This window comes from Phodopus roborovskii, unplaced genomic scaffold (genome assembly GCF_943737965.1).
Source record: "Phodopus roborovskii unplaced genomic scaffold, PHOROB, whole genome shotgun sequence".
NCBI classification, from domain to species: domain Eukaryota; kingdom Metazoa; phylum Chordata; class Mammalia; order Rodentia; family Cricetidae; genus Phodopus; species Phodopus roborovskii.
In genome coordinates this window covers 48,348,427-48,362,838 of record NW_026126480.1, presented here as the reverse complement: position 1 = coordinate 48,362,838, position 14,412 = coordinate 48,348,427, and the positions used below count along the sequence as shown (strand labels likewise).

At 43.4% G+C, this 14,412-nt stretch overlaps 1 protein-coding gene across 1 annotated transcript; it reads right to left on the bottom strand.

Annotated features, from left to right (window-relative positions):
• Positions 1 to 1,200: 1,200 nt before the first annotated feature.
• On the bottom strand, positions 1,201 to 14,045 carry Psmd13 (proteasome 26S subunit, non-ATPase 13). The gene is made up of 13 exons (XM_051193315.1): positions 13,778 to 14,045; positions 12,588 to 12,666; positions 9,888 to 9,922; positions 9,748 to 9,803; positions 9,479 to 9,522; positions 9,208 to 9,294; positions 6,909 to 7,080; positions 5,920 to 5,999; positions 5,709 to 5,834; positions 3,362 to 3,424; positions 2,368 to 2,448; positions 2,152 to 2,268; positions 1,201 to 1,624 (listed from the first exon to the last, which is right to left on the bottom strand). The coding sequence occupies exons 1-13, from the start codon at positions 13,870 to 13,872 to the stop codon at positions 1,529 to 1,531; spliced, it is 1,131 nt and encodes a 376-aa protein (XP_051049272.1). The 5' UTR covers positions 13,873 to 14,045; the 3' UTR covers positions 1,201 to 1,528.
• Between the last annotated feature and the right edge of the window lie 367 nt (positions 14,046 to 14,412).

The following is a 14,412-nucleotide window of genomic DNA, read 5'->3' as shown; positions in this document are numbered from 1 at the left end:
GTAGCATACCCAGTGGAGTCTGAGATATGAGGTGTCTATATCTAAGAGCCAGGCCATTCAGTCACAGACATACGGCTATGTCGTAGTCCAGACCCAGATTCCTAGTCTATGCCAAATTTGCTCAAATTCAGAACCCAGGCCTTGTCTCATGGGGAAACTTGGTGCCATGCAGTTGATGTCCCAGAATCTTAGTAAAGTTACTGAGAACAAAGGGCTCCAAAAGGAGTCACTACTGCACACAGTAGACACCCACGCAGGGCAGGTGTCTGACTTCACCCAGCTTGGCTTTTGAATGGGACTGCTTTAAGAGAAAGGCCCTGTGTTTGTTTATAACAATGAAAACCTTAATTGTTCTACTATTCTGTAGAGCACCCTGAATATATGCTGTGAGCATTGGAGCCACGTGAACCTTTGCCTTGCTGGCAACTGCTATAGTTAGGCAGGATCTTGGGCTTTGAAGCCCAAGGCTGTTTCTCCTGGTTTCTAAGTTCATTCTCCCCAGCAAGGACTTGAGGCTGCCAAGCACACTGATACAGCAGAGCCTGCTTGCTCACAAAACGGCCTAGAGAAGCAGAAGGCAAATGGGGACTATGGCTGGCCAACCTAGGGAAAGAGAAGCAAGGGCAGACATCTCTAGTCACAGGGACACTTTTAGCAGATGCAGAAGCCTCATGGTGCAGGACTCCAAGGACAGGGAAGGTTCCCTGCCCAGTGGCCAGGCCCAAGACTTCTAATGGCCAGTGGACTCATGTTTGCTTAACTTTCCACAGGAGCAGGCTGTGGGGATCGTGGTCATATTCACTGGATTCCTGGTTCCTGCAGGATGGGTCTTATCCCACTTGGAGAGCTATAAAAAAAGCTCCACAGCATAAAGTGGCACAGTCATGAAAGATTAAACTCTTCCGTCTACCACTGCTTGTGTTGATTCTTGCATTTGCTGCTTAATACCCACCAACTATCCCAGTGTCGCTAGGTGGCAAGTGTGGATGCCTGTGTCTGAGAAAACACGGAAAAGGGCTGCAAAAGGGAATGAATGCCTCCTTGTCCGAAAATGTAGGACAAACTTCCGTGGTGGCAACTCTGTGCGTGGTGGTAGGGGAGGAGTGAGACTAATCCCCACCAACCCACTGGCTTCCAGCTTAAGTGTTCCTTTCTTCAGGCATAGAACTGCCCAAGAACCTAAGTCCAAGAACAGAAGCATCAGCAGACCAAAGCAAAGGCATTTATTATAGGAGCATTCTCCGACAATGTTGGAAAAGGTCCACTTGGGTGGAGATTACTCTGTCCCCATTCCCATTCTTGCCCTTCCTCATCACCTAGGCCAGGAGTCCCCCTTCCTCCCCTTGCAGGCTACAAAACATCCAATACAGGAGCCTTCTCCAAGTAATCAAACCCTGATCAATGAAAGATCTCTGCTTTTATAGCAAGAACAGTTCCTAATCTTAGTAGGATCCCAAACTCCATCCCAATTCAACACAGATCCGTGCTGATGATTTCAGGGGAGACAGGGTCTGCAGGACATGGGGCACTAGGTGAGGATGTCCTGAGCCTGGTGTTCCACCAGCATCTCCATGCTCTTCACATCAGTGCACCACAGCTCCAGACGGTCCTTCATCCCTCTGATCTAAAGACAAACCACATCACATGGGTATCAGGCTAAACGGAGCCACAGGCTCCTATGTGGTAGTGCTAATCTCTAGTTCTTTCTCAGGGAAATGCTAAGGGCAATAGAGCTGAAGGTGGAGGTGTATGACAGACTCACCGTGCCAATTCTTATCACAAAAACATTTTAAAAACTCACATGAAAGAAAAAGAATGGAGGAAATCACAGGATTAAACGTCTAGAAAATATGAGTAGGGATATGGGATTAAGTCACAAAACCAGGAACATGTCTGATCAGAGTACCAATTTTAAGATTAGAAGGCATCACCAGCACAGCCAGCACGGTTGTCACAGTAAGCCTCTAAATGCAGGGTTCAGACCTCAGGTGTGCATTACCTAGGTCTCTACAGCAGTAACCCCATCTGTGATACCTGTGTAGAATGTGTAGAATACTGTCTTCTTCCTAAATGACTTCTACCCACATAAAACTAGGACAGCACTGGTATAACCCAAGTCCACAAAGGTGGGCAGGAGCTCAGTCCCCTTACCTGCTGCAAATCCAACACGCGAGGCTGCACCCAGGTCATATGAACCCGCTTGTCCACCTCGTCTATACTGCCTCTCACCAGCCCCACTGAGAGTGCCTTCATCACCAGCAACTCCACCTGGGCAAAGGGGCTTGTATGAGATGTGCTGGGAGCACAGATTTCTGCCAGGGGTGGGGTAGCTCTGCTGCTGTGGTACCCTAAGTCCAAGAACTATACCTTGTTCACAGTGATTTTGGCACTTTTGGCAATTTCTTCAAAAGTGAGTTGTCTGTGGTTGGCAGGTCGTGTGAAAGTCATCTGAAAAACAAAACTATTTTTCTAAGCAAAAGTGGTCAGAGAATTTTTTTTAAAGAATGTTTTGGTCAAAAGTTCAAAGTTGTTTTGTGGTCATGGTTGCATCTGCCTTTAATCCCAGTACTCTCAGATGGGTAGATCTCTATGAGTTGAGACCAGCCTGGTCTACATAGCAAATTCCAGGATGGGATCAGAGCGATATAGTGATTGCCTGTCTTTAAATCAAACAAAACAAAACAAAACAAACAAACAAACAAAAAACAACAAAAACCCAAAAAAATTGCTCTGAAAATATAAATTATCTTTTTAGCCCCATATTCAAGTACAGAAGATTTCCTAACCTAGCATTCACTAAACAAGTTTTCAATGTTCAGTGAAAGTTAAAGGACAAAACAAACTTTAAAGGAATCTCTGACAATAACAAATATGCATTCCTTGACCAGGTAGTTGAGGCCAAGTCCCTTGTGCAATTCTTCCAGAAGCTCACATTCTACTAGAGAAAACAGAAAAGTACAGGGACAGAAAGGGTGTGTCACAAGTGGCAGGAAGAGACAGTAGCTTCAGGTTCAACGGACAAGGACAACTTATGAAGATTCTAAGGGAGCCTGTCTAAGAGGCCAGGGAGATGATTCAGTGGGTAAAGGCACTGTGTCAACCCACAATGCCTTTCATCCTCAGAAGGAGAGAAGTGAGTCTGGTTAGTTTTCTGTGACCACACTCTCCCACAAAAGAATAAACATACGAAAAAAGTCATCAGATCCAAATTCAAATTTAAATGAGCAAAGGCAAAAGGAAGACACAGGTAAGAGTGGGCCACGAGGAGGGAACTTCTCAGGAGAGGCAGGGCAAGCTCAAAGGCCTAGCTACCTTGTGAGCACTGTCAAGTATTACGGACAGGATTCTGGATGCTTCTTACCTCCATAAGGCACAGCAATTGGATCTTCCTCAGAAGTTGGGTCTCGTTGGCTGCTAAGTCAGGCTGGGAAGTACAGAAAGACAGAAACATGGGTTCTGGAACTCTACTATGGATCAAGCCCAAGCATTTTACATTGTGGGTAGCTGAGGCTTACTGACTGCTCCAAGTGATACTAAATCCTTTTGTCTTAGAGAATTTAAAGAAGGAACCAACTCATAGGCTGTCTCCCAAGACAGGAGTGGGAACGGGAACCTCAAGACTCCTGGTGGAGGCACCACCAGCCAAGTCTGCTGAAAGTACGGAAGGCCTGAGTTAAAAGAGCCAGTGAATAACTTACAACAGAAAACCTTACTATGGTGAGAACTAAAACACATCCTTTTGCAAGTCTGCAGCTGGCAGGACCTCATACCTGTGGTTTCAGCACTCTGGATCTGAGGCAAGAGGATTATTTGAGCCTAGGAGTTCAAGACAAACCAGGACAATTTGGGGAGACAATGTCTCAGAATAAAAACAAAAACAGGTCGTATTCAACCAAGCGAGGTCCCAGTAGGGACATTTTTGTATGCATCCCTGAATCTTTTTTCTTCTTATAATTTTTGGGGGAGGGGGAGTTTGAGACAGATTTTCTCTGTATAGCCTTGGCTATCCTAGAACTCACTCTGCAGACCAGGCTGGCCTTGAACTCACAAAGATCTTCCTGCCTCTGCCTCCCAAGTGCTGAGAGTAAAGGCGTACGCCACCATGGCTGTTATCCTTTCTTTTTTTGAGATGGGGAGGAGGGGTCTCATTATGTTGCTTAGGCTGGTCTTCACCTCCTAGTCTCAAGTGATCCTCTGACTCAGCTGGGATTAGAGGCATGAACCACAGTGCCTGGCTCCACTGCTGACATGTCAGTCCACAATCAGACTATAGAGAAGTCTTGCTGGACCTGATGCTTTCTGTCTCCTCAAAGTCCCTTCATTCATAGCCACTCCACTCTATTACATAGATATTTGATACATTTTTTATTAAACATTAGAAAACCCAAAGTTTCAGGAAAGTACAACAACATAACTGTAATTCCAACCACACTCAATATTTTAGAAATATTTACTTCTAGTAATTTCATTCAAAAGAATGAATGGGAGAAGCCTCAGAGATTAGAGTGTCTGTTATTATGAACAAGAAAACTCACTTCCAGAATCCAAGTAAATGTCAGGTGGCCACCAGGTGGCATGGCTGCTCACCTGTAACTCCAGCCTGCACAGGCCAAGACAGGGGCTCTCCAGAATAAACTGGCTAGCGAGACTATGTAAAGATGTGTTGCATTTGTTTATGATGAGGAATATTTGTTTAACTATGTAAAGATGTGTTGCTGTTTTACCTTGCCTGTCTAAGGCACCTGATTGATCTAATAAAAAGCTGAATGGCCAACAATGAGGGAGGAGGTATAGGCAGGATTTCCGGGCAGGGAGAGTAAGTAGGAGGAGGAATTTATGTTCAGAAGAAAGAGAGACACCAGGGAGACGATAGGGAGACACCAGGTTTCAACCAGATAGACAGAGGAAGCAGGAAAAGTGGAACATATAGAATGAAAGAAAGGCAAAAAGCCCTGAGGTAAAATATAAAATAATAGAAACACGTTCAATCAAGTTAAAAGAGCTAGTGGGACAAGCTCATGCTAAGGCAAGCATTCATAATTAATAATAAATCTCAGTGTCTTTATTTGGGTGATGGCTGGCAGCCCAAAGAAAATTCCAACCACATCTTACTTCAACGAATAAGGTGGACCGTGTCTGAAAAAAACTCCTGATATCAACTTTGTGCCCAACAAGCATTTGTACAAATAAGTGAACATTCACAAACATGTATGAATGCACACCCCACAATACATGAATGAATAAGAAAAACGCAAAATAAATAAAAAAGGTTTGACTTACTGTTAAGCACCTTTGGCTAATTACTACTACGTATCTTGGCCTCTTTATTCAGTGCCTGTCCCTGCTCTGTTCTCCTTGCTACACTGTGCCCCTGGGGCCTGCCTACTCATGTTATTCACATACTTTTCAGTTCAACAAATGTGCTGAGCTTCCTTTTCCTCTGTTCCCCCTGCACCTCTTCACTCATTTAGGTCACACAGACACCACTTCCCTTGGGAGGCCTATGATGTACCTTACCCAGCACAGATGGAGGACCACAACTGTGCCTTTTATGCGTGACCCAGACCTCTAATGCCCTGTTTCTGGGAGATCAAGCCTAGCCTGCCAATGTCTTGGCTATGCTAGATCCTTCCTGGAACCTGGTGTATGAAGGGAAGAGGCTTAGTGAATTCTGTTGGAAGAGTAGACACACAGTACATAAAACCTACCTGCTGGCCCCAGGCAGACTTCAGGGTCTGGAATCTATCTACATCACCACTATTGAAAGCATATAGAGTGTCGATCAGCCACTGCCGGTCAGTGCTCCTCAGTGACTCCAGCACAGGATGCATAAGCTGTGGGGACAGAGACAGTAAGCCGGCACAAAATAACACTTTCTCTTCCCCAATCTGTTATGGAATCAGTGCCAGGCCAACTTACAAGCTCTCCGAAGTTAAAAACACCCTCGCCAAGAAGTCCAGCAAGCCCCAATGTGAAGGCTCTCTCCTGTTGCTCTGACACTACAAAATGACACAGCTAGTCATATATCCCCTCATTTGGCATTATAAAACTCACATAACCAAGTACAGAAACCATTACCAGAATGCTTCTAGTTCCAAACCTCAGTATAAGCTACCTCTTCAAAAGTGCTGGAATAATTCAAGTTATACCAGGAACCATGTGTATGTGAATTTTGTGGAAATACCACTTGTTTAAAGTTTACTCCATAGAGATGTGTGATCTATTTACCCTTCAGCTTGTAGTACTTACTAGAGTAATAAGATCCTTTGGCCCTACCCCTGCCACTCAACTGCCTCATTGTTATAATAGTCTGCAGCTCTTTAGACTAGAACAGTCTGCTTTCTCTTTTCTTAGTCACAGTATTGCTTCCCTAATGTATTTCTGTTGAGATACAGCAATCAAAGCTTTATCAGCATTTTTAGGAGTTGCCAATCTCCCTATCACTAACAGCACATTCAAGAAAATGCTGAAAATTTCTTTCAAACACACTCTTCTTTTATTTTCACCAAAACTCTCTGCTACTTTTCCTTCCATTCTCAGATTCTACAAAGACTCTGTAACGAACTATTTATAGAGCAAAGATCTCAGCTATGGGGATTACACTTGCCCTTCATCCTGTAGAGGGTTCGAGAGGCATTATTACTACAATGCCTATAGAACCTGACTTAGTTGCTAATTTGGACTGATATTGACCTAGAGGAGAGTGAAGGGACTGGGAAGGATGAGCTCACATGGGATTTGAATCAACACCAGAGACAAACATGATGTAAAATCTAAAATATACACAAAGCTTTCACTTTAAAAGTGATGAGCCCCTGACAGAGCTAAGACCTCCCGTTTGCACCTCATAGCTGGTATGCTCAGTCACAGACTCCCTGAGTGCCGAGAATTGTGAGGGCCCTGTGTACCTGGCAGATCCTTAATGTCAACACAGCCCAGAAACCGCAGAGCGTCTTTATAATAGGATGCGTGGTTTCCGATTGTTTGATAGTATTTACTGGAGAGATCATAGAAACGACTATGAACTGATGTCACACCAGGGAGATTGTTGAGCATCTCTTCAACATCTTCAATGGTTTCCTACACACAAGAAGTAAAATCGCCTTCTAGCTTAAAAGATCTTTAAAGTAATACAAAAATAAAAAGTCTAAGCTACTAGGGCAAAGATTAATAACATTAGTTAGACTGACTACACTACAACGAAAAACTTTGGTTCATCCAAAAACACGGAAGAAAATAAAAAGCTGTAGACTGTCAAAAGGATGAACTCTAGTTCCTATAGCGTTAATGCGCAAGAAAATATGAAAGACACAGTAGAAAAACAGCAAAAGACAGTAATAGGCAATTAACAGAAGTAGAGACGTTGAGTGCGGTTGCTAGTAACCCACCAGCATCTGAGAAATGCAAAATTAAACCACTACCACTTGACCTTCACTGGGTCATGAAGAATTAAATAGCATGCAAATAGCAAAGGCTGCAAATGGAGTTTCAGAGGTGCCTGTAAGTTTTTGTTTTACAACAACCTTCAGACATACACCAGGGGATTACCCAAGCACAATGAGATCAGACACAGAAATGCTAACATGAATAGCATTTGTAATACAATAAATGGCCTAAATCCCTTTATAGGAGAACAGATATATACATGGCAAAACATGTACATAGTGGGATTCTACACAAGGGTAAAAAATGAACGGCCTACATACTAACTCATAAACCTGGCCAGGGCAGACTAAGATATTTAATGTATCTCCAGTGATGGTTTAATCACCTTAAATGTGGGCAGCATCCTAAGTGCAGGGGTCTAGGAAAAAATGAAGAAATTGCCAAGCACCAACATCTCTCTGTTTCCCGACTGCAGACTCCATGTAACCAATCACTTTTTTTTTTTTTTCTTTTCTTTTCTTTTTTTTTTTTTTTTTTTGAGACAGGGTTTCTCTGTGTAACAACTCTGGCTGTCCTGGGACTTGGTTTGTAGGCCAGGCTGGCCTCAAACTTAGATCCACCTGCCTCTCTGCTTCCCAAGTGCTGGGATTAAAGGCTTGTGCTACCACTGCCTGGCTACCATCATTTCTTGTTCCCTGCTGCCAAGCCTTCCCTGCTACAATGTACTGTAGCCCTCAAACCATAAGACAAGATGAACTATCCCATAAGTTTCGCCTTGTCAATTATGTGGTCATAGCAACAAGAACAGTAACTAGTGCACATGGGGTGAGATGGGCCTGTTGGAGGACTAGCACAGACTGTGGACATATGGTCTGCCTGTATGCTATTCCACTCCTGAACTGGGTGAAGTTTAAGGGTGCCCATCATAGCATTCCTCATTGTGGCATAGCTTTCAATGTGTCTTAAATACCTCAAAACAAAATGTAATTAGGATGCATGTGATCTGCAACTACGAAGCAATAAGCACTTTTTAGGCCAATGAAAACATAAAACACATTCAACTATTACTTCTACTATTTTTTTTAACATTATGGTTACCAAAATTAAACCAAAACAAAAGTACTTGCAGTCTCTAGATTAACAAGATAAGTTTTCTCACTGCTACCTCTATTTTTGCCGGTCTTCCAAACTGGACAAAAACTACAAAAGGCACAAATAGGGCTGAAGAGATAGCCTAGCATTAAGAGTGCTTGTTGTTCTTGCAGAGGACCTGGCACCCACATGAGAGCTCACATCTGGCTATAATTCCAGCTCCAGAGGATGCAGCACCCTCTTCAGGCCTCCACAGGCACTGCATGCAAGTGGTGCGCACTGCACGCATGTGGTGCACAGATATTAATGCAGGCAAACACCCAAACACATAAAAACAAAACTCTTTCTAAAGGCATAAATATAGACAGGAAACTTCAACAACTCAAGAGCAAGAAAGAGAAACATATCGCCTGTCATGATGAAAGCCCAAAGGCTTTGTACATCTGAGACCACAAAGGTCCTGATTCCTGACAGCTGTGGTCATACAGGGAATGCTCTTTGTTTAAGAGTAAATGTCTTACCAGCAACAACTTTAAATGGGAAAACAAAAGCAAAACTAACCAAACAAAACAAACAACAGAACAGAGGCGTAGAATATGTAAAACAAAGGTGGCAATAAGTGAACAATGGGGAAATCTAGGCTACAATATGAAAATTCTTTGCCCCCCCTGTAACTTATTTTAAAGAGACAGTCAAAGAGGAAGAATACATGTATTATTGTGCTCTCACCTTTGTAGCCTGTAGATCCCCGATGTTTAATTTTAGAGCTCCGATAGCCGTTTTACACAAGATCACTGCTTCATCACTACTTTTTACCTGAAGAGATTAAAAGGGGGGGGGGATGCGCAGAGATCTCAGAAAGTTAAGCAGCAAACTTGCAAATTGAGCTGTTCCTTGGGGATGGATTTGACCTTGAGACCAGAAAGATGACTTCTACAGGGTAGGCATAAATTATAAAACACATATATAACAGAAAATGCTTTTCAAACTTCACATTTACCTTTTCACGAGTCTTTTCCAGAAAAGTAAGAGCCACATTAGGATCTAAAATAGAAACAAGAACAGAGTCAAACCCAGCTAAGACATCTTTAGGCAAGATAAACAATAACATTTCTCTGTTTATGACAAAAATTTCACAATGCACCCGAGGCTGGCCTGGGACTATGTATCTCAGGTTGTGATCATTGTTTCACCCGGTGCTGGTGTCATCTGTAGGCATCACTAAAATCTGGCCAATTTGGTATTTTCTATAATGAAACAGAGGCTTACCGGTCATCTGTCTAACCACATGAAGAATAATTTCTACCAGGGACAAAGGGTTCACCCTGAAATAAAAACCATCAGTTTTTGAGTGTTAAAAAACACTAATGTATTCATTTTCAAAGTCAAAACTGACAAAAGGGGATTACCTGTGTTCAAATTCACTGATGAAGTTTTCATAAAGCTGCAAAGCCAAAGACGGAGAATTAGTAAAGAATGAGCATCACTCTGTGAAATCAGACTCTAAAACTGCTTCTGGTTAGAGTTGCACCACTAAGACTATCAAGTGTGAGTGTGCAAACCACAATGCCTGCCACATAGAAAGCGCTGCCTAAAATCTCTGCTGAATGATGGGAGAACCGTATCAGGGCTATTGAGTCTATATAAATGATCACCAATGGATTATTGAAAAAAACTAGAGTTCCTAGCTTTAAGACACAGAATACTGGCCAGAAGTCTCCTAAACAGCCAGGTGGTGGTGGCACACACCTTTAATCCCAGCACTCGGGAGGCAGAGGCAGGAGGATCTCTAAGGTTTTGAGACCAGCCTAATCTACAGAGATAGTTCCAGGTCACCCCGAGCTACACATACTCTGTCTGAAAAAAAAAAAAAATCAATCAATCAACCAACCAACCAATCAATCAATAGGGGATTGGAGAGAGATGGCTTGTCGGGTAAGAGATTGGCTGCTTGCCCAGATGTCCTGAGTTCAATTCCCAGCAACCACATGGTGGCTCACAACCATCTATAATGGGATATGATGCCCTCTTCTGGCATAAAGTCATACATGCAGACAAAGCACTCAGTTACATAAAATAAATAAATAAATAAATAAATAAATAAATAAGAAAAACCCTCCTAAATATCAATTCCTATATTCTTCCCCCAAGGTGCTTCAAGTACAACAGCTGGATCAGGGTGAAGTGCTCCTAATCAAAGAGAATAGAGTTTGTTCAGATTTCAGAAGGTTATAGGCCTTCCATAGGCTGCATTACCAAATTTCTTAGTCACTCAGCACATATGAGACTTCCTCAGATACTAGGCTGTACTACAGACACACTATGTGTGGCAATCACTGAGCTTCCAAAATGCTCCTGGAGAAGACAGAACAAATGAATGACAATATTCTTAGTTTAAAAAACATAGGAAGGGACTGGAGAGATGGCTAAGTGGTTAAGAGCATGTGTTGCAATTGAAGAGAACTCGGGTTCAGCTCTCATCACCCACATTATGGCTCACAACCATCTGTAACACCTATTCCAGGAAATCTGATGTCCTCTTCTAACCTCTGAGGGCACCAAGCATGCCCATGGTATATGTACACACATGAAGGCCAAACATTCTCACACATAAAAACCTCTTCAAAAAGAAACAAAGAAGGGAGCACATATCAGCTGAAGATTAGAAAGAAAAGGATAAATATAAACTATGTATCATTGTGATATAGAACATGCAATCTATCTGATTTATCATTTTTCTACATGATCTGGAAGACAGAATGCCCAGCAAAATCTTTAGGCTTACAAATGACTGCAAATTCTTAAGGGTGGTAAAATGTCAAACCAATAAGTAAAATCCACAAGAAAAATCTTAAAACCCTAGGAGGTGAGGTAGTTAGTGGTAAGTGTCATTGTGTGTATTATAAGGTATTCAGGAGAAATAACTCAAGCTACAATTACATGCCAAGTATCCCCTTTAAAATCAGATGACAGGAAAGATTTCAGAAAAGAGGCCTGGTGAGAAAATTCAAGGATAGTCAGTCCTCAGGGAATCTGATGCAGCATGGGAAAGTGTGTATTTCTATTTTTTTCTGCTATATAATTATAAAAGTGCTCTATTATAGAGACAGTATATTATGCAGTACCCTCTCCAACTCTCTCATCATCAGCTGAAGAGACATTTTTTTCTATACTACTCTGGAAGGAAATCTCTAAGAGGTGAAACCAAGTGTGCACATATGAGCTGGAGAGCTGGGAAGTGAAGAGAGCTGCTGGAATGGTCCCTTTCCTTACTAATCATGCTGTGTAACCCAGCCTAATTTTGAACTAATGATCTTTCAGCCTCAAGTTTCTAAGTGCCGGGATTACAGATATACCACTGTCCAGGGTTGTTTTTGCTTGTTTGTTTTCTGTGGTGTTATGTAAGGCTCAGAGAGTCTTGTGAATGTTAAACATACACTTCCATTGAGCCATGTTCCCAGTTCTAGTCTAAATTTTTAGAAATCAGAACATCTGTTTCAATTTTGTGATTTATTAGCTGTAACCTATGGTGATTCATCTATGTCTGCTATTACATTAAAAAGAGAGAGATAAAAATACTTTCCCAGTGCTTTCATGATAATGCTTACAACTGTCTTTAACACAAAGTGACTGTTAAGATGCAGCTTACTGTGACCACCATAAAGACCATCTTTTTTCTAAGTTCATGAGCAGAGCTGAGCATGGCAAAGCGTGCCATTAATGTCAGTATTTGGTAGGCCAAGGTGAAGAACTGTGAATTTGATGATCCCAGCCTGGTCTACACAGCAAGTTCCAGGCCAGTCAGAGTCTATCATAAACAAACAAACAAACAAACAAACAAACTGACAGCAGGGGCTGGAAAGATGGCTCAGAGATAGTTATGAGCATTTTGAGAACTCAATTTGCATTTGTGGTGCCTATACCAGTTGGCTCACACTGCCTGCAACTCCAGATCCAGGAGATTTCTTCTGGCCTCCTCTGGCATCAACAAGCATGTAGTGCACACACGTGCAGCATGAATACACTCTCTCTGATACACATACATTAAAAATAAAAAAAAGTTTATGAGTATATCCAACATAATCTGACCCAGTATGTTAAGTCATTACCTTAATGAGACCATCTCCTTGGGCAAAGCACGGGTCCTGCACAAAATCAAGCACCTGAAGTGTGAGCTGATGCCACAACCTAAAAAACAAAAAGTCTTCAGATGCCTTCAGATGTGATGGTTCCACCAAGCATCAAGTACTAGTTATGTCCTACTGCACAGGACGATAAGTAGTTAAAGCAAGTGCCAACTGATTTAAGTTCATCATTTCCTGACTCTGCTACCCCTTGGTCACTTATCCTAAGACTCAGTTTTCTGAGGTAACAATGGAGAACATTTTCTGAGAATGCGTCAACCCTCGCTATGAGCGTCAACTGGAAAAACTTTGCAATCCTATAACTATATTTTGAACTCCATGCTCTCTTACTTATTAGCTGAATATCTCATGGAAGGATAGAAAAGTGATCTCCAGTCTCCTCATCCGTGGATGGGATGAAGGAAAGATAAAATAAGCCAATACTTAAAACATGCTAATATATAAATCTTTTGGACACCGATGCAGCACATTTCACACAAGACTAAAGGCTTATATAGTGCAGATAAAGTGCTTTGAAGATTACAAAATGTTACCCCGCACAGGCAGTTATATACTCAACACTGAAAACTTCTCTTGAAAACACTAATAGCAGAAAACTGCTGAACACCATCAAAACACACGGATGGAAAGGTTCTGCAGGAAAGGTGTTTCTTCATGGAAAGCTCTAGATCAATGTCATCAAGTTGTAATTGTTCTGAAGTTCATCCTGCTTCCAATCAAACTCAAACTCTAAGGTCTTCCCAGTGGCAAAAAGGCCACTGTGAAATATAACAGAAAACAGAAACACTGGGGGCCGAACCAAAGGTGGTAGAATCATGAAGAATTTACAGGCTGTAGACAATCACACCACGGCTTAGTACAAGTTACTAGGCCTGTGTCTCAGACCGGGTGGCACCCTAGCCTCAAAACTGTTTGTTTGTTTGAATTAAGAGCTAGCATCACAGGCCAGCCCGGGCCCCCCCTTTAGTTTAGCTAAAACAGTCTGTCATAGCCGGTAAGGCTGGAAAGCAGAGAGTCTAGACCCGGGACGCTGGCAGCAGATCTGCTCCTTTGGCTGTCGCCCCTTTTCTTCCAAATCCCTGACCCTCGGGGCTGCTCAGAGCCTCCTGACGCTCCCAGCGCCCTCTCCCTCCCGCCCACGCCTCAGAGCTCACTTCTTTGTGTACAGCTCCTCCAAACGGTGCCAAACGGCGGCCTGGCCCGGCCCGGAGTTCTGGCTCTGCTGTAAGAAGGCCGGCACATCCTTCATGATTGCAGAGCTAGGAACAGAAACACCAAGTAGTCAGCACCGGTAGGGATGGCGGACGGAAGTGCTCGCTCACTTCCGGCACCGCGTCGCGTGGGGCATGCCGGGAGCGTCCCAGTAGCCCCGCCAGTCGCGGTAGTCAAGGTAACCGCGTTCTTGGCTACCGCCAAACTTCTCCCGCGTGTTTGGTCCTGCCCTTGAGGCGTTAGAGTAGAGGTGCCTGGGGACAGCCTTCAGATGTGGGTCCTCTCAAACAGGGATGGTGATCAAATTCCTGACCGCAGTAAGCGCTCAGAGAGCATTCATTAGTTATCATCCACCCGGTCAACAAGATCGAGCGCAGGGTAAAACAGTGAAGCGTCCGAGTTTGGCTTCCCAACCTATAAGCCCACCGAGCGGGAAGCTCCCCGCACCTGCCATACACATCCCCTTCGGCACTTCGGGCTAACGGGCGGGGGAGGGGGCGGGGCGGCTGGGCTGGGCACCACGTGAGAGGCGGAGTGCCGGTGCTGGGGGCGGGACTTGGCGTGAGGGGGCGGGGTA